General features: G+C 52.2%; 2 protein-coding genes across 2 annotated transcripts; both read right to left on the bottom strand.

Moving 5' to 3' along the window:
- Positions 1 to 411: 411 nt before the first annotated feature.
- RPL27 (ribosomal protein L27) lies at positions 412 to 5,518 on the bottom strand. Its single transcript, XM_073325832.1, has 5 exons — positions 5,420 to 5,518; positions 4,684 to 4,766; positions 3,216 to 3,385; positions 2,174 to 2,284; positions 412 to 502 (listed from the first exon to the last, which is right to left on the bottom strand). The coding sequence occupies exons 2-5, from the start codon at positions 4,762 to 4,764 to the stop codon at positions 454 to 456; spliced, it is 411 nt and encodes a 136-aa protein (XP_073181933.1). The 5' UTR covers positions 4,765 to 4,766; positions 5,420 to 5,518; the 3' UTR covers positions 412 to 453.
- Positions 5,519 to 6,297: 779 nt separating this feature from the next.
- RUNDC1 (RUN domain containing 1) lies at positions 6,298 to 14,817 on the bottom strand. Its single transcript, XM_073325574.1, has 5 exons — positions 14,415 to 14,817; positions 11,498 to 11,656; positions 11,008 to 11,206; positions 10,565 to 10,669; positions 6,298 to 9,583 (listed from the first exon to the last, which is right to left on the bottom strand). Exons 1-5 carry the CDS (start codon positions 14,739 to 14,741, stop codon positions 8,718 to 8,720), a joined length of 1,656 nt encoding a protein of 551 aa, XP_073181675.1. The 5' UTR covers positions 14,742 to 14,817; the 3' UTR covers positions 6,298 to 8,717.
- Between the last annotated feature and the right edge of the window lie 5,340 nt (positions 14,818 to 20,157).

The raw sequence follows: 20,157 nt of genomic DNA, 5'->3' as shown, positions 1-20,157 counted from the left end.
AATGACACCCCACCCCTCACTGAACATATCACTCCCATTTCTTAGGCAAAGAACCAAAGCCAGCTGGAATAGCAGGATCCCGAATCATTTCCCTCCCCATGAGTGACCTTAAATTCATGTTCAGCGCATTTTAGACTACCCAGCCTCCATTGCTGGAAAGGTGGAGCAGCTTTGTCATCTGCTCACAACATTGTGTGGGGAAGGCATCAGATACGGAGAGAACTCTTAGGGCAGTTCTCCAAAGCCATCTCGGTTAGTATTTAATTCCATTTAACGCTCCATGAATCCCTTCCTGGCTGGCTTGGACTGTAATTACCCCTGCAAGTCATCTACTCGAAGCACAGAGCCAGTGATGTTTACACTGCAAAGCCAGATGCTTCGCACCAGGGAACACTTTACAGGGCAACAAAATGTTTTTTAATAAACATTTATTGATGCAGCCATGTTACAAGTTTAGAATCGCAGCTTCTGGAAGAACCACTTATTCTTGCCAGTCTTGTATCTGAAAGAGAGCACAATCCACACATTAGGGAACGCTTGGCACCAGTGTCCGAACGAGCCTCGGCCCACGCTTCAGGCCCACTGAAGCGCACATCTGCCCAGCCTGAGTGGGGCTCTGGAGCAGCCACCACCTCCCTCCCCCAATCCTTTGCAGGGGAAACTCACATGGGACTCTTCACCCTCATCTGCTTGGGTTAAACCCACTAGTGAGAATTTGCTCCTGTGGGCACTGCAGCCTGGCCACACAGGTCCCACAGCAGAGAGCCCAGTCCGTCATCGTGGCGTGGCTGGAGAGCAGTGAGTTCAGCTCCTCGTGAAGAGGGAGCCACCTCACTGCTATGCAGTGACCCCTTTGGCCACATCAGAAGTACTACAGGAGGCTGGGACGAGCCTGCTAATAGGCGTGACAGGCCTTTGGAAGGAGGAAAGCAAAGCAAAACTGCCACTCCCCACACCAAATCCTGGGCCAGTGCCTCACCTGGAGGGGAATAACCCCAGAATATAAAACAGCATCTGCCTGGACAGAACTAGCCTCTCTGGTTGTTTGGTTAAGTACAGCATGGAGATGTGTGCCCCAAATCAAGTTAAATGAGGCCTACAATTTCCTCTTTAACCCTGTATAGTCAGCAAGACAACAGGGGACAAGGGCAGCAACTCTTGGCAGTTGCAGGACTGACAATTCCCACTAGGTATTTCACAACTCCAAAGTTAGCAAGACATCTGCACAGCCCCAAGCCAGAGGAGATACAGCAGCGTAATCCTGCAGCTAACAAAGGAGCCAAGGCAGTGAGGATGGCTATAGAAGCCACTACACCCTCTGCAGGCAAGTCCCAAGAAAGGATGATTGCTTCTTGTTGCAGGGGATGCTCGTCACAATTCCTTCCTTTGAAGGGGAGGCTCTGAAAGAAGCCACTGAGAAGGCAAATCAGCCAGCCTGAAGCACTGATTGCAGCCGGGACACACTGGAGTCATGTACATAGGAAAGGGAATTCAGTGACATGCACCTAACAGGTAACTAAGGAACACGATGTTAGGAGGCCACACCAACAAAATTAGGAAACAGCTCCTTTAAGGTCCTGTCTGCTCCTACTCCTCCCCTTCCTCCCCCACCACCAGGCAAGGTTGCTCCCTGCACTATGGTCACAGGTGCTCGTGCAAGTGCAATATTAAATCTGGTTAACGCAACACACTGCTTTGCAAGAATCCGGCCCCCACTGCTAGAATGCAGCCTCCTTGGGGTAAAGAGGGCACACTGAAGGACAGGCAGTGAAAAACTACACGCATCCAGCTGAAAAGGTAGAATTTTAGGTGAAGGAGGGAAGTAGGTAAATATTAACTTAGGATGAGGCCTGGTGTTAATTTACAGTTAATGCGAAGGATCTTAACATCCTCAAGCAGCCAGACCCTCAGTTACTGTCACTGCAGGGCCAGCACAGCCCCATTCAGGAGCATGCTGGGACATCAGCGCTATATGAACCCGGTGTTCCTTGGGTCTCCCAGCCAACAGCTGTCAGGATGGACACACTTCACTTGAGAACCAGAACAAGCTGGGGCACTGGGTTGCAGGTTTCAATGACTCAGAAACTGAAGTATAAACAGATTCCTACAGTTCAATAAAGAAGTGAAAATGTAACAAGCAGCTGGGGGAGGGAGAAACAAGTTTCCAACTCACCTTTCCTCAAATTTCACCTTGGCTTCGCGCCTTGCCTTGCGTTTTAGTGCAGGGTCCCTGAACACATCTTTATTGACAACGGTTTTGTCCAGAGGAATATCAACAGAATACCTGAGAGAGAGGGAACAGCAGGCTTTGAAACATCCCAAAGATGTGCTATACCCACATGCCAGGATGCGAGATAGCTAGCCTGAGCCTGGCTAGACAGTGCACCTCTCCTGCCAGCCCACAGAATGATGGCAGTTAAAACATACCTAAGAGACAGAATCAGGCCAGCACCCCTAATGACCCAGGAATCCTCAAGCACTCTGAGCCAGTAGACGGTGTGAGAGGTGCCAAGCAGCCTTGCTTTGCCCTCACTGTGCAATCAGAAGCACACAACACTAACAGAACCGGGGAAGGGAAGGCCAGTGACAGTATCATGAAATGCTCTGGTTCCGCTACAGTCCCCAAATACCCAGCTCTTTCTATTGCACTGTCCATAAGTAGATCTCAAAGTCCCTTACCAAGGAGATCCGTATCGTAATTACAAATCCTCTTCAGAGCTTACAAGAGGAAGGCTGTCTCCAGCCAAAGAAAAAAAAGGAAAGGTCTAAATAATGGCCAATGCCACAAGAAATGCATTTGGGGACAACAGAATTTGTTCACCGACCTCTCCCACAGTATGCACCTGATGAAGTGAGCTGTAGCTCACGAAAGCTTATGCTCAAATAAATTGGTTAGTCTCTAAGGTGCCACAAGTCCTCCTTTTCTCTCCCACAGTGAGAGTGTCAGCCTGAATTGAGATGATAAATGAATGGGGAAGATCATGAAGGTCTCACCCCAACTTTTGAATCCTCCAAGATAATTAGCACTGGCCACCCAAATCAGCATCCTGCAAATCTATTCACTGAGCTGCATAAGAACATAACTGAGGAAATCTCAGAGAAGCAGATTTCTCGGCTTTACCATAGAGAAAAGCTGCTTTTGCCATGTGGAAGGAAACGAAAAGGAGTTTACTAGTTCTATCAGCAGCACTTCAGGGAGCCCCGAGCCTGCTCACCTGGTGGGCATTAGATGGTTGTAGTTATAAACTTTCACAAAAGATTTGATCTTGGACCTCTTCGCTATCTTCTTTTTGCCCATTGCAGCAGTTACCTTCCGTGGGTACCTATCAATACCAGCCACCAGGGCGTGGCTATACGGTCGGTCCGAGGTACCATCATCAATGTTCTGAAACACACAGGAGACCTATTAGCAATGCACAGACACCTGGATTCTGGGAGGTCACCATAGAGTCTTCTACCTTTTGAACAGAAAAAACTGCTATAGCTTAACGAGTTTAAGGCTTTGGAGAGAAAGCCAAATGGCAGGGTGCAAAGAACCCAAAAGAAAATCCTCAGCTATGTGAACAGATCTAAAGCCCGCATGCCACAAAAAGCAGCTCTAAGGGAAGTCCCCAGAACGCTCACGCTGTATTCCATGGAATTTTTAGAGGCTTCTCTTCTGCAGGTGTGCAACCCCCATGAATAACAACAGGATATACGCAACAACCTCAAACTATCTAGCTCTAGGAGTTAACGTTTCTAGGCATCTCCGTTCTCAGCCCGACAAGCAGCATATGGATGACAGGTTTCCAGATGCTCCTAGGTAACACAGAGAAAGCAGATGTCTAATTACGTTATGTGCTTATCCAGCCCTTGTCACTATTAAATCTGAGCACCCCACAATCTTTAATGTATTTATCCTCACAATCCCCCCGTGAGGTGGCAGTGCTATTATACCCATTTACAGGTGAGAAACTGAGGCACAGAGGTTATCCCTGCACAGCTCCTGGGAGGCTGGATTCGCAGCACAGGTAGACAGATCCAGGCTCTCTCTGCTCAAGCGAGTGCGCTGAAGGTAACAGTGTGGACACAGCTGCAGCCAGACGTACCCAGAGGGATTAAGTGACTTGTCCAGGGTCCAAAAGCAAGTTTGCGACACAGCAGCAAACTGGCCCTGGGACTCCCAATCCTAGATTAGTACCTGACCATTAGACAATCCGTCACATCCTGGCGCACCACGAATGTCGGCGCGCTGGCCTCTCTGTGACCCACTCAGCAAACGTTAACCGACCCTCACTGAACACGCACACAGCGACTAAGGCCTACAGAGCTTGATTTAAACCCCATAAAATCACAAAGGGATGAAGTGACAACGAAGATCAGAACCCATAAATCCCCAGCCGTGTTCAGAACAGGCCTCTCGCGAGAACGGCACAGAGAACTATGGCGACTGGGGAGAGCCTTTGGCTCTTTAAATATGCCCCACGTTTACATGCCAAAGGGATGGGGAGCAAATCACTCATGAACCCCCAGACCTGCAGGCGGGGCCGCCCCTTACATAGCCCAGGCCAAGCCCTGGCCCGCCCTCTGCTTTTCAACAGCGCCCAGAAAGCTCCGGGCGTTAGGCCACCGCTGCCCGAGGCGCCGCCCTGGTACTCGGAGCTTTGGGCCGTGGGCCAGGCCTGATCCCAGCGGGTGACTTACCTTCACGATGACAGCTTTACGCCCCGAGTAGCGCCCAGCCAGGACGAGCACCACCTTCCCGGGCTTCATGAACTTCCCCATCTCTGCCACGAGAGAACGCACGTTAGGGGCCGCCCCGGCCCGGGCCCCCCCAGGCCCCGGCCCCCCCCCCGGGAACCTGCCCCGCGGGGTCCCGAGCCCGCTGCCCGCAGGAACACCCCCGGCCCCAGCCCCAGGGCCCGGCCCCCCCCGCCCGGGCCCCCCCCCGGGAACCTGCCCCGCGGGGTCCCGAGCCCGCTGCCCGCAGGAACACCCCCGGCCCCAGCCCCAGGGCCCGGCCCCCCCCGCCCGGGGGCGCCCCCCCAGGCCCCGGCCCCCCCCCGGGAACCTGCCCCGCGGGGTCCCGAGCCCGCTGCCCGCAGGAACACCCCCGGCCCCAGCCCCAGGGCCCGGCCCCCCCCGCCCGGGCCCCCCCCCGGGAACCTGCCCCGCGGGGTCCCGAGCCCGCTGCCCGCAGGAACACCCCCGGCCCCGGCCCCAGCCCCAGCCCCCCCCGCCCGGGGGCGCCCCCCCAGGCCCCGGCCCCCCCCCGGGAACCTGCCCCGCGGGGTCCCGAGCCCGCTGCCCGCAGGAACACCCCCGGCCCCAGCCCCAGGGCCCGGCCCCGCCGCGGACCCGCCCGGCCCCGCGCGCCCCCAGCCGGGCCCCGCCGCCCCGCGGATGGCGGCCGATGGCGGCCCCGCCGCCCGGGGCTCACCGAGGCTGCGGCTCCGATGGCGCCCAGACCGGAAAAGGAAAGAGCCGCCGCGGCGCCGACCTTTCACCCCGCGCTTCCGGTCACCTGACTTCCGCTTCCGCCCGAGCCGCGCGGCGGCCCCGCCCCCTGCAGCCGTGGGGGGCCTGACCCGGGGGAGCGGCGGCTCCGCGCTCGTCCGGGCTCCAGGGGCGGGGCCCGTGCGCGGTGCAGCTGATACAGCGCCGAGCACAGCCGGGCTCCCTGGCTGGGGAGGGGGGGGGGCGCAGCACCGCAACCCCCCCCCCGTTTAAAGGGGCGGCGGGGGCTACAGCTGCCCCCGCCCCTTGGCCGCGGCTTCCACTTGAACGCCCTCGAAAAGATGATTTGATCTCCCCCCTGCAGTCATGTAAACCGCCCCCCCCCACTATCGGGACCTGAACCAGCGACCCCGACCGACCCCCCTGCCTCTCCCGGCCCCTCACCCCCACAAAATGGAGAAGTAGCATCTTCCCCCCTCCACGTTTTTTCCCACGGGGCAGCTAAGCTATTACTCCAGACAGGCGTGCAAACTTTAAAATGGACAATCCTTTCCACTCCAGCCCTCAAGGCCAAGGTAGCCTCTTCCTCGCCCCACCCCTGAGCCCCTGGGGAAGGGGTGCACTTGACCGTCCAGAAGTTTTGGGGTGTTTTTTCCTATTAAGACATCAGCTGCCCCTGGTGCTGCCCAGTTGTGTCCTTACCGACCCCAGTTTTTAGTTACCAATGTTCTGTTCCTAAATAATGGTGCAGCATACAAGCTATAAAGGTAATAGCTGTAGGTATGAACCAAAGATTCAAAGTCTAGAAGGAAGGAGAGGGTGCATTAACAGTTTATCTATTAATGTACACGTAATAAAACATACACAAACCACCATGACTTTTATTATCGTCAATAGATATTATACTCTCCACAACACAAATACATCCATCCTATTGCACATATGCACAGACCTAAAATCAGAACTAAATCAACATCAGAAATAAAGCAGATTTCTGAACTAGTATACAACATAAACTTCTCCAGCATAGCACTGTTAACACAAAATGGAGTTAAGAATTAGAAAAACCTGAAGACAAGATGCTTTATGGAACCATTCAGGTCCCCAGAAAAGCCTTTCCAGCAATCAGACACTTCAACTGCCAACTTATTTATAACTGCCACAGATTTAACAAAAACATGCAGATTTCAGACAAAAAATAACAAAACCAGAATGGGGAATGTTCCATGAAAATTATTCTTGAATTAAATCTTGCCTCTCCAGCTAATCTTAATGTGGTTGGTCATTGGTAATTCTATACTTTGCTGTCCAGGAAGACAAGTTTATCTGGATAAATGAGCTTGGAATTTTTCACCCTTAGACAAGCCTCTGAAAATACATGAACAGTTTCATAACTGAAGGGTACAACATGAAAACAGTTTCCACATATGTAAGAGTCACTGCTGCTGGTTTTCATTATATTACAGTAAACTATTTCTGCATTAAAAACATGTGGAGGAATGGGTTACTAACCACTAATTCTTCAAAGAAACTAACACCCTCCTTATAGTGTACTGTAAATTTCACTCTGCTCCAAACAGGCAAATAATTTTTTTTTGGGGGGGGGGGGGGGGAAGGAGCAGATTCTGGTCTCTCTGTAGTGGCAACTTTGTCATTAACTTCAATGAGAGCAGATGGGCCCCAGCGCTCAATGTCCAAAATCTGTGGTGTCAGTCTATGTAATTCTAGATGTTTTCCCAAATAGTTTCAATGCTTTTTAGACAGAAATAAGTAGAAGCCAGCAGCCCGACTTCACTAAACTGTGCGTGCAACTGAGAGGAACTGGTAGTAAGAAAACATTCCTTTTCAAGCTTCAAAGAGAGAGCTATTATGAACAGTGGGGAAACTGGGAACAAAGAAACTACCTTGACAGCCCTATTTCTAGCTACTAAATGTACAATTGGAATAGTCACTCCCAACCCTCTCCCATGTGCCTGAGACTCAGATGTTGCTGTTTTGCCAGGAAGCTGAAGGGAACAGGAGGCCAGAGTGAGACACTCCATTACCTGCTGCTCAGGGCATCACTGATGCATGTACAAAGGAGACCACTCCCCTCAGCTCTATTCCAGTCAAAGCCTCAGTTCTCTTCTGATGCCAGAAGTGATTTTCTCTTGCAGATTACTACTTCCACAGCGCTGACTGATTTGACTGCAGACCTACCTGTAACCAGTGCAGGAAGCTTTGCCCTCAGACCAGCAGAAAATGCTCAGTTACACAATAACCAAATACACTAGATGTAGAAAGTTCTGGCCAAGAGATACTGACCACAGAAGTGCTTTCAGGAATTACACTGGGAATATCAGACATCTGTAACTACTACAATTTATTTTCTACAAGGAGCCATATGAGCAACTGTTCTTGCAGCGCAGGGGCTAATAATTAACTCAAGTTAAACACAGTAACTGGAAAATGAAATATTTGTTTACAGTTGTTAAACCAATGCATCTGCAGTGAAACCCTGGCCTGATGGTATTCAGGGCTTTGACCAAAGCTCCAAGAGGGAGCTGAGATTCTTACACAATGCACCTGAATGCTCAATCGAGTCACCTGTCACCCCATAGTCCAAAGAATCTCAATGTCTGGACCTCTGCAGCCACTAATCCTGCAAGATACAAACCAATAGGCAACTATAGCTCAGGGCAGAAACTGTTCCCAGGCCTCCTGTACATTCAAAATCTACATAAACATGGGGGAGGGGATGTCTGACTCCACCACCGGTCACGTTACATCAAGCCTAAGCAGCAGAAGGAAGGTATATCTGTCAAAAAGCCGCACCCAGCTCTGTGTGAAACAGCCAAATGCCACAAGTGACAGCTTTTAGACTAAAATTCTGGGGACTGACGTGCAGCCACAGCACAGGAACCGCTTCCACTGAACTCCACGGGAGCTGCTCCGATGCACTGGCTGTAAAATCAGGCCCTGTTTATTGCACTTCAGACAGTGGTTCACTCCTAATGCATGTGACAGAGGCAAGGCACCGGCAGATGGGGTGCAGCAGCTCTGCTGTTAGGAGCTGCATTAGCATAGGCCTGGGCGAGTGGCACACAACCCAAACATCTGCAGCATTTCCTCACAGGCAATCTTGTAAGGGAGGTTTCCAGTGTCAAGACAGGAGACTGCTATCCCAGTAGACACAACCAGCTTCAAAGGGGGAAAGTTTGGTCATAAACAAGGCTCCTCCTCTAAGCAAGTAAGTTAATACATTCCTATGGGGGAAAGGGGGCTAATCCGGAAAGGGCACATCAAAAAGCATCTCTGATGTTTTTCAGCTGCCGGACAGCCAGGTCAACAGGAAGGTTAAACTTTAGATTGCTCAGGCGGCTGAGAAGGTTGAGTGCACTCTCAAAGCCTGTGCTGGCCACGTAGCTCCAGGGCTGATAGTGAGACTGTATCAGAGCCCCAGATTTGCAGATCAGGTTCACCCAGGAAACCAGACGCTGTTCATTTAATGCCATGCACACCAGGGCTTTCAGTTCAGAGTCCGCACTGCGCTTGAATGGATCATGCTCTGTGAGGACAGTGTGAATAGCCGTTAACAGGCTCTGCTTGGGGGTCACAGTGATGCCCCCCATCACGGGAAGGGAAAAAGACTGGGAGAGCTTGCGCGCTGGGGACTCCACGAAGGCGCGGCCGTTCTTGGCGTTGTAATACTTCACAAAGAGTTCCCAGGGGTGCATGGTCTGTGGCGACGAGGTAAGTGCAGGAATCAGGCACGCAATGGGTGCCAACACCAAGCTCATCCCTTGAGAAGAGGCACAGAGCCCATGAGCCATCAGGTCTCGTATAGCAGTGGTCAGTTCCTTCCGCACAGCCAGCGTCAGCTCATCTCTTGCTCCCAAGGAGACATCCTGCATGCTGGAATAGCTGAGCGCATGATCCCGGTGCTGGTGCTTCAGTGCCAGCTGCCTCACTTGGTCTACAGACAATTCCAGTTTCTTAATTAAGGGAGAATAGTCCTTACTGGCCTGGTCCTTCTGCCAGAGGGTGCGGGGGATCTGACCTGTAGCACAGCCAAACTGACTGACAGCAAATATCTGCAGCACAGCAAGCATGCGACGCATAAGGTGCAGGCCTGTTTCTCGCATCTTTCTGGCATCCTCTGGGTTCACTGTTTGATTAGGGAAAAGGAGGAATGCTGCCGTTAGAGAATCAGATTTATCTATGCTTATTCCTATAAGCAGGGAGCTCATCAGCCACTCCACTAGGGGATGCTTTCGCTCTGGTGCTGCTGGCTGGGTGATTCATGTGGCTTTGCTCAAGAGAGAGTGGCAGCTTCTCAGCACTCATGCAAACTGGAAAATGGGGCATCAGATATTCATGTGTCCCATTCTCAAACAGCATTATCCACCTTAAATCACGTGGCAGAGAATGAATCCTACTAGGGGTGCTCTTTTAGCAGGCACAAGTGACCATAGCAGAATTTTAAGACCTCTAGTGAGGGGAGAGGGAGTTTCAGACACAGATTTGTGGATATCCCAGTATCAGAAGGATAATGACAGGGTGCCAGAAGCTTTTGTGGAAGGAAGTTGCTCATGTGCAAGGAACTAGTTGTCTCAGGGAATAACCTGGCCTGCTCATGCCAGAACCTGGGACCAAATCAAGCTCTTAAGTTGGTGGTCTCATTGTAAACTGTAACGAACAATAGATACACCAGCCAGCGACTTCTGCTGATGAAGAGTCCAGGACTAGAACAGCTGGAGTGGTGCAGGCCAAGACTGAGCTGCTTTGGTAAAGCTACAGCATGTCAGGAGAGACTGCACAGCACCTTGTCTGCATTATGTCTGCTGCTAGATAATTATCAGAAGCCCCTCATTTTTGTGAGCTCCACGTTGAAGAGCAACCCTATCCCTCAATGATGTGTTGGTGCACATTCACTGTACAATCACACTGGCTAACAGGGAAAGGCAAGAGGTCAAACATAAGGTTTCTGGCTTATTGTCTGGATCAATGAAAGGGTAAGGGAAATCACCACTAGCAGGGGAAAAGCACTGAATGTAGGAAGTGATGGGACACCAGTTCCTGCAGGATGGAAGCCATCTGGCTAACAAAAGGAGAAGCAGCAAGAGCCAAACACATGTAAATTGCCCACCTCTGTTATTCCCGGAAGGCAGCCTGGCATTCGGTTTGTAGGGGCCACTTCCAGGCTTCCTGCCTGAACATGCACACTGTCCATCCTCCACCTGGCCAGCTTCACCTAGAATGAGGAACCCACAATGCCAACAGTTCATTATTTTGCATCCCTACATCAGCTGTAAGATTTCGGCAACATATTGCAGACTGCAGGTCAGTATGGCCTCGTGTTCCTCTACACATGGGTGACCACCCTGCCTCTCAGCATCACATGTATCAGTGCCCCGGGGTCTCCACACACTATCCCTCACCACCGAGAGGTCTGTGCTGCTCTGTGCCAGATTCTGTCCCATTGAGGTGTGCATCCTTCCTCTCCCTGATTCAAGCCATGCTATACCCAAGATGCCCCTGCTGCACCAATGAGCAGCTCTCCTGATTGTATGAGCAAAACCCAGCACGGACCCTGAATGAAGCTGATGAACATCTCCAGGTCCCGTATTTGTGTCTTCAGCTGTTCCAACAGCTGCTCCTTCACCCTTGCAGGGTTGACAATTTGGGCAACAGCCACATCCACCTGCTGCCGCAGCTCCTCCGGGGACAGCGAGGCAATATCCTCGTTCAAGTTCATATCCAGCTTCTTTATTAACTCCTCTATAATCACCTGCAGAACATTACATATAATGAGTGTCATGATCTCATGTGGCCCTCCCACCTGTGGAGCCAGATTGCTGCTTTCACTTTCCCACTAGTTATTCTGGGGCGAAGCCAGTCCGGACTTTATTCTATCCACTAACAGTAAACTGTAGTAGTCCCCATGGATTATATTCATGGATGCAGACTTATGATGATGTATTACAGCTGCCTGAATCAGCACTGGCCACATGCTAGTGTTCTGAGGGAGGCACTAGCTGGTGTTAAGAAAGGGCACTGGCAGAGGATCCGGAGGCCTTACCCGCTGTCTTTCCATGACCATGGATTGGGGCAGTGAATCATAGCTGCCCTCTTGGTAAGCGAAGGTCTCCAAGTCATCTAGTTGCGTCTTGAGCTGCAGAATCAGCTCTCGCTGCTTCTCCTTCCGGGCCTCAATTCGCTCCTGATTCTCCCACTCCCCCTGAAATGAGTTTATTGGAAAAGAAATTGAACACTCTACTCATAGCCAAGGCCCTGGAGATAGGATTGTTACACCAGGGATGTTTGGCAGTTAATCTTACAGCCCATGCCACTAGCGAGTTCTGTGCACCCTCACTGACAAGAGGCTGCAGGCTTTCAGTGAGAAGAAATTCCAGCCCAGTCACCTCTATACAAAAGCAGCATTTCTGCAGGCGTCTTGCACCCCCCTACTCTAGTCTCACTCGTCAGAAACCTCAGCAAGTAAAGAATTTTGTTGTAAGCAGTCAGATGATGATCACGTCTCATAGTAACTTCTGGAGTTCTTACAGATCTCAGAATGAAGCAGCAACCTGACACCACGCCCTACATAACAGAGAAGAGTCACGGCTGCATGGCACTTTATCTTGGTATAACTTGAAGGGTATTTCAGGAATAGGTTTTCTGGATAATGCACTAAAATTGTACATAAGTGAAACAAATGCAACCTATTATATCTCAATCAAAAGGTAGATTTATATTGAAAGTAGCACTTATCAAGGCCTCCAGATATTAAGCATGGGAATAAAAAGCAGAAATATTCAGTTACATTCTAAATTAGATTTGTGTTTGTTGTTATTTTTCCTCAAACAAAGTAGCTGAAATTTTATTTATTTAAATAAAACCTCATTATCTCACAGACATTTGGGATCCTTCTGAATTACATACAAAGCCAATTAGTATCAAGATCACAAACCCTATCTCTACTCCTGCATGAAAATCAAGGGTCCCAAGCAAGCATCTGAACTGCCCTGACTTCAATCTGAACTTTGCAAGCAGTACTAATGCCTACAGACAGAATGAGAGAGAGAGCAAGAAAGAGAGAGTTCAGCCAAGAGCCAGAGTTCATTCTGCTCACTATCCTCACCACTTTCAACACAGGGCAGCAAACAAGCAAGATTAAACTGGAGCATTTTAAAACTGCAGATGGGCAGGAAATTGCCACTGGAATAAGGTTTGGTGTAGGAGACTGGAGTGGTAGGGAAAGCCTTGTAACAGTATCTTATTTAAAACTGATTAATTGTGGGGGTACAGATGAAGCTTCTTTGCTTCTGAGAGTAGCTCTAAGTCCCTGCCCTGCTGTTTTTGGTGATGTAATAGCTGCTAAGCAGCTTTTAGTAACATTAAAAAAAGCAAATGGCAATCATCCAGATTTCCCATGTGCAAAGAGGCAGCAACATTCCCAATTAACCTCCCTGTCCCTCTCATCCTCTTCTCCAGTGTGAGCTGGCCCCTTGCACAGGGCTTCTCCATTAGCTGGTAGCAGGGGCCCTGGCTAAGCCCAGCACCCTGATCCAGCCCCATGCCTAATTTGCTATAACACTCCTTGTTCATTGTGCTTGAGGAAAAGGTGGAGAGGGGTGTGGAACTGTAAACATAATTTATCTGTACAGGTGTAAGATCAAATGAAGAAGGTCAACTTCCCCTGTTCTGATGCGAGTGGAAAGGGAACTGTAATGCAGGAGGCTAACAGGCAGGTTACACCAAACATTGTCAGTGATCTAAGCTAATGAATCACACTGGAGAAATTCACATGGATGCTGTATCCTGACTGTCTTGTACTGCTCCTGGGAAATGCTAGCAGGCCAGGCAGAATCATATATCCTACAAGATGAAGTGCAGTATCACTTCAGCTTCCTTCACATGGCTATTGCTGGACACACCGTACCTTCTCATTTTAACTGGGCACTTCACGGCTGAGGTTCAAAAGTGAACTTTCACATTCAGCGGCTGTCCACGCTGTGAAACAACCACGTTTAAGAAAACTCTGTGCAGCCGAGTCTAACTATGGGTGCACCGGAGCGAAACAAAAAAAAAAGAAAGAAAAGGAGTACTTGTGGCACCTTAGAAACTAACCAATTTATTTGAGCATGAGCTTTCATGAGCTACAGCTCACTTCATCGGATGCTGTAGCTCACGAAAGCTCATGCTCAAATAAATTGGTTAGTCTCTAAGGTGCCACAAGTCCTCCTTTTCTTTTTGCAAATACAGACTAACACGGCTGCTACTCTGAAACCGGAGCGAAACAGTGCTTTAGCCCAAGGGCAGATTAGTCCAGAGCCTGGGCATGAACAGTCCAGCCCCATGCACACAGGTTGGATTGAACCATTTGATGGAGTCAGTTGTGGATTTCGGGTCCTTTGACCTTGAAGCCGTTCCCCGTAAATTGCACCGTTCAGGAAACCGGGTTCTCCAAACCGTGCCCTTCCACTTCTCCTGGGTGTGACCACGGGGTTCCTCGCCAGCGTGACTCACGAGAGCAACCCGCTCCGCAGAGCGGAAGGCGGGAGCGGGACAGAAGACGGGGGGCTCCAAATTCTCCCCTGCATCGGTCTCTGCGGAGACGGGCCACTGGCACTGCGCCCCCTGAGGCTGTGCCTGTAGCGGGGAGCAACACTGTGCCCCCCCCCGCCAATCCCCCCCAGCCCGGCCCGCCCCCCACAGGCAATCCCGCCCCCCCCGGCCAATCCACCCCCAGGCAATCCCACCCCCTGGCCCCCCCCGGCCAATCCACCCCCGCCCCCAACCCACACCCCCCCAGCAATCCAGCCCCCAACCCGCCCCCCCAGGCAATCCCCCCCCCGGCCCATCCACCCCCGCCCCCAACCCACACCCCCCCAGCAATCCAGCCCCCCAGCCCCCAACCCACACCCCCCGGCCAATCCACGCCCTCAGGCCAATCCGCCCCCCCCCGGGAATCCCGCCCCCCCGGCCGCACTCACCGGCGCCCCCCCGGGCCCGTCCCCCGGCGCGGCCGGGCAGCCGCGGAAGGCGAAGTCCTCGAGCTCGCGCAGCAGCCGTTGCTGCTCGGCGGGCCCGGCGCGCGCCACCTGGCGGAGCCGAAACTGCACCTGGGCGAAGTGCGAGACCAGCGCCAGCAGGGCCCCGTGCAGGCGGCGGCGCTCGGCCCGGAGCCGCGGCAGCGAGCGGGGCGAGCCCCCCGGCGAGCCCGGCCCCGAGCCCCCGGCCTCGCCCGCGCCCGCCTCCGCCACCGCCCCGACCGGGGCCCAGCGCTCGCCGGGGCCCAGCGCCCCGCCCTCCGCCTCCATGGGCCCGGCGCCGCCGCTAGCGGGCCCGCGCCGCCGCCGCCTCCGCCTCGGCCGCCGCCATCTTCCCGGGGGCGCCGGGGGCGGGGCTTCCGGGGAACGGGGCGGGGCTTGGAGCAGGGGGCGGGGCTTATGCGGGGGCGGGGCTTCGAGTTACTGCCGGAGAAACCGGGTCGGTCGAATGTACCCCGGGCCCCACCCCGGGCTGTTCCCCTGTGCAGTGCCCCCCCCAGCCTCCCCCCCAGCTGGCCCCTCCCACTCCCCCAGCTGGCCCCTCCCACTCCCCCAGCTGGCCCTGCCCCCATCCGGCCCGTGCTCGCCACTGGCGACCGTGCTGGGGTTTCTCCGGGAGCGGTCGGGCAGCGCCGCCGGCCTCCGAAGGGATTTATGGGTAACGGGGGGGGGCGCGGGGGTGCTAGTCAGATCACGCTGCCGGACGGGTTTCGCCCCAGAGGTAGCTGCAGCTCTGCGCCGGGTGAAGTGGGTCCTCGTGCACTGGTCTGTAAAGTCCTTTGCGATGGGCGGTGTTATTAACGATACGGGAGGGTCACGCACCGTCCCCCGCTCCCACCCCAAGCCAGGGGTTCTTTGTGTCCTTGACTCTGCCCTCTGCCCCTCTTCACCCCATACCTAGTTCCCCCTTTCGACCCCTACCAGGGGGTTTGTGTTGTCTCCTGTGTACCCTTCCCCTCAGGCCTGGGGTTTTGTTGGCCCCACCTTCCCCCCACCCTCCCTTAGAAGGGCCTGGAGAGCACTGCCAAAGCAGCATGCTTAGCTTCAAGTGTGGGACACTTGGTGGCTCTGTGGGACCCTTTCAGGCTGATTAAGGAGGCCAGAGACTGATCACGGTGTGGCTGGCTAATCTCAGCCCGTCAGCCCTGTGTGGAAGGTCGAGGTGCCGTCATGTAGACATGTGGAGCTCATGGTTCATAAGAAAGGACAGAACGTTTGAGATATGTAACTAACAGTCCCCTGTGCTCTAATTTGCACTCTTCAAACCACAGACTCACCTAACTTCTTGCATGGATCGTGGGTGCTGTAGTCCCGTTGGGACTTCCTGTGCTAAGAAATATAATTGTAGCTACCTCTAGAGGACACATAATACACTCCACTCTGTGCACATCTAATCACATGGAGGAGGGTGACAAAGGTAACTGGTTTCCAAGCTGGTGGAGTTCAAGTGTAGGGAAACAGGGGATTCCTATAAGGAATGAGGGAGGCAACCTAGTGACGGAGGATGTGGAAAAAGCTAATGTGCTCAATGCTTTTTTTGCCTCTGTTTTCACTAACAAGGTCAGCTCCCAGACTGCTGCGCTGGGCATCACAACATGGGGAGTAGATGGCCAGCCCTCTGTGGAGATAGAGGCGGTTAGGGACTATTTAGAAAAGCTGGACGTGCACAAGTCCATGGGGCCGGACGAGTTGCATCCGAGAGTGCTGAAGGAATTGGCGGCTGTGATTGCAGAGCCATTGGCCATTATCTTTGAAAACTCGTGGTGAACGGGGGAAGTCCCGGATGACTGGAAAAAGGCTAATGTAGTGCCAATCTTTAAAAAAAGGGAAGAAGGAGGATCCTGGGAACTACAGGCCAGTAAGCCTCACTTCAGTCTCCGGAAAAATCATGGAGCAGGTCCTCAAAGAATCAATCCTGAAGCACTTACATGAGAGGAAAGTGATCAGGAACAGTCAGCATGGATTCACCAAGGGAAGGTCATGCCTGACTAATCTAATCGCCTTCTATGATGAGATTACTGGTTCTGTGGATGAAGGGAAAGCAGTGGATGTATTGTATCTTGACTTTAGCAAAGCTTTTGACACGGTCTCCCAAAGTATCCTTGTCAGCAAGTTAAGGAAGTATGGGCTGGATGAATGCACGATAAGGTGGGCAGAAAGCTGGCTAGATTGTCGGGCTCAACGGGTAATGATCAATGGCTCCATGTCTAGTTGGCAGCCAGTGTCAAGTGGAGTGCCCCAAGGGTCGGTCCTGGGGCCGGTTTTGTTCAATATCTTCATAAATGATCTGGAGGATGGCGTGGATTGCACTCTCAGCAAATTTGCGGATGATACTAAACTGGGAGGAGTGGTAGATACGCTGGAGGGCAGGGATAGGATACAGAGGGACCTAGACAAATTGGAGGATTGGGCCAAAAGAAATCTGATGAGGTTCAATAAGGATAAGTGCAGGGTCCTGCACTTAGGACGGAAGAACCCAATGCACAGCTACAGACTAGGGACCGAATGGCTAGGCAGCAGTTCTGCGGAAAAGGACCAAGGGGTGACAGTGGACGAGAAGCTGGATATGAGCCAGCAGTGTGCCCTTGTTGCCAAGAAGGCCAATGGCATTTTGGGATGTATAAGTAGGGGCATAGCGAGCAGATCGAGGGACGTGATCGTCCCCCTCTATTCGACATTGGTGAGGCCTCATCTGGAGTACTGTGTCCAGTTTTGGGCCCCACACTACAAGAAGGATGTGGATAAATTGGAGAGAGTCCAGTGAAGGGCAACAAGAATGATTAGGGGCCTGGAACACATGAGTTATGAGGAGAGGCTGAGGGAACTGGGATTGTTTAGTCTGCAGAAGAGAAGAATGAGGGGGGATTTGATAGCTGCTTTCAACTACCTGAGAGGTAGTTCCAGAGAGGATGGTTCTAGACTATTCTCAGTGGTGGAAGAGGACAGGACAAGGAGTAATGGTCTCAAGTTGCAGTGGGGGAGATTTAGGTTGGATATTAGGAAAAACTTTTTCACTAGGAGGGTGGTGAAACACTGGAATGCGTTGCCTAGGGAGGTGGTGGAATCTCCTTCCTTAGAAGTTTTTAAGGTCAGGCTTGACAAAACCCTGGCTGGGATGATTTAATTGGGTATGGGTCCTGCTTTTGAGCAGGGGGTTGGACTAGATGACCTCCTGAGGTCCCTTCCAACCCTGATATTCTATGATTCTATGAACAGGGAGACACATAATCTTTCTCCACAAATGCAGTCACTCCACAGAGGTTAGGTTGGGGAGACCATGACATGACAATTGTCCAGCTTGCAGGGAAGAAATTTGTTATTGTAACTGGTGTTGTCATGGAGAACAACCAAAATAATCCTTAGCCCTCACATCACACTTAACCATCAGTAACTAAAGGGTAAAAAATGGAACCTGCATTATCAAGCCATCAGCAATGAAAAATACCCCAGCTGGAGAGTGCCGCACAGAGCCTCTCAGTCATCTATGATTCATTAAAGGAAACTTCCGCAGAATCATTTTGTTTTCAGTAATAGACTCGCATGTATCCATGGTAAATCATTTTTATTTACTTCTGCAGTTGAAATCAGGAGGGTGACAGGACTGTGCGAGACAAATACAATTCCTGCTGTCCATGAACCACTGTAGCCTTCATTACAGGTGGAATTAATGAGAATGCCGGGTTAAAGGACTCAAGCAGAGAGTTTTCACTTTAAAGTTCAGCCTCATTAAGACACAGATTGCAGCCAGCTGTCTTTTTGGAAATGGCAATGGGAGATTTTGCTGCAAGAGTTTTTCTTGAGTAAAGCTTTATGGAAGCAGCAATCCTGCTTCCCCTGGTAATTTTAATTTATATGGTAATGGATGGGGATGTCCCAGTGGGAGTGCATGTGTCCCAGATGATGAAGGGGAAAACCATCATTTAGATCTGCAAGTTCACCCCTTTGCATATTCTTCTCAGACTTGTGATTGTAGAAATGCAATGAGAGGATAAATGTTCTAGCCAGAAGGAAACTGAGTGATGCATGTTCTTTTTATGAACAGTAGACACATTAGATTGTATCAGGCATTTCTAGGGGCTTTTCATCTTTGCCACAACTTACTGACACAACTAGGGTGACCAGACAGCAAATGTGAAAAATCAGGACGGGGGTAATAGGAGCCTATATAAGAAAAAGACTCAAAAACTGGGACTGTCCCTATAAAATCGGGACATCTGGTCACCCTAGACACCACCCTATTCACCCTCACAGTTGGTGAGACAGGCAGACAAGCACAGAGAGGTGAAGGTTACATAGCAAGACAGCCGTACAGCCAGAAATGGAACCTGTGGGCAATTTTCTCAAACTTAGCTGCCTAAAATGTAGGGCCTAAATCCATATTGGGCACCCAAATAAGTGGTCTGATTTTCAGAGGTGCTGAGCACCACAGCTCCCCTTGACCCCAGGCTTTAGCAGGGCTGGGTCAGAACCACTCCACTCAAGAGCACACAGAGTGACAGGCCAGGCCTGGCTGCTGCTCTGAATATCAACATGGACAAAGCCAAATTAGCAGAGGGGCCGTATGCAAGGCATGGGAGAGGAGAGGGCGTTTTCCCCACAGCTCTTGGTACTGACACCACACATCCTATTGACCTAAAGAGAATTACCAATCCGGTGGGTCCTATCAGGGCCCAGATTCCCCGTATAGGATGCAACAGGCAAGGTAGTTTGGGACAGCATAATACTGGGGGGCAGCAAACCGCCAGTGACCGTTTATCTGGGTGACGCTGGGCTAGCAGGGGATGGACACTGGCTAGTCCATCAAGGGCAGCACAAGCCCTAGTGCCCCCTCAGACCCCCATCCTTGGCATTAGGTTTCAGGGTTAGAGGAACGTAGTCACTGCATCCCCCGCTCCAGTCCAGCCTCCAGTCCAGCCCGCTACGCTCCAGTCCCCCGCTCCAGTCCAGCCTCCTGTGTCTGAGCCTTCAGAGGAAGCCACTACTCACAAAGCCCCAGAACCGTAATTCCCCTGCCCTCCAGGAGGAGACTGGTCTGGAGCTGGACTCTTTCCTCCTGTTACCTGCACTCTTGTTTATCTGGCTCATGTATCACAACTCGTCAGTCGCTTATGCCCTCAGTTCTCTCTCCAGGGTAAGTGAGCCAGGACCCACATGCTCCAGCCTAAGCCAAGGGGGAAAGGGGCCACACCAGCGATCCGCATCTCTGGTGTTTGTTTTCCCACTGTCAACTGTGCTTAACCCCGCTGCAGCAGTAGGCAACAGAGAGCATGGGGGGGGGGCTCCCAGGCTTTTTGGGGGTCCTCCTGTCCTAGTACCCTATACACAGGGCAGGGGGTAGCTATAGGCAATAGAGAGTGACCGCCAGCCCCCACTTGGGTCACTGCCCCCCCCCGGTCACTGCCCCCCCCGCCTGGGACGGGACCCCCGGGACCCCACTCGAGTCACCCCATTTCACCTTGCCTGTGACCAGGTGGTGCTCTCACCTCTGCACAAGAGAGGTTGCTCCCAGGTGCGGGGTTCGTGCACCCCTGACCACATGGTGCTGGGATCAGCGCCCCCTTGGCACCCGCAGACTGGGCGTAATCATCCCCAGTGCTGTACGAATCTGGGTGGAGGGACCATGCTCCCTGCTGGCCTTGGCTTGGTGGGGAGGAGGCAGGAGGGGCTGAGGACCCGCTGTGATGCA

The sequence above is a fragment of the Lepidochelys kempii genome, chromosome 27, assembly GCF_965140265.1.
Source record: "Lepidochelys kempii isolate rLepKem1 chromosome 27, rLepKem1.hap2, whole genome shotgun sequence".
Classification (NCBI taxonomy): domain Eukaryota; kingdom Metazoa; phylum Chordata; order Testudines; family Cheloniidae; genus Lepidochelys; species Lepidochelys kempii.
The sequence above is the reverse complement of the archived record's forward strand: the minus strand, read 5'-3'. Positions and strand labels throughout refer to the sequence as shown.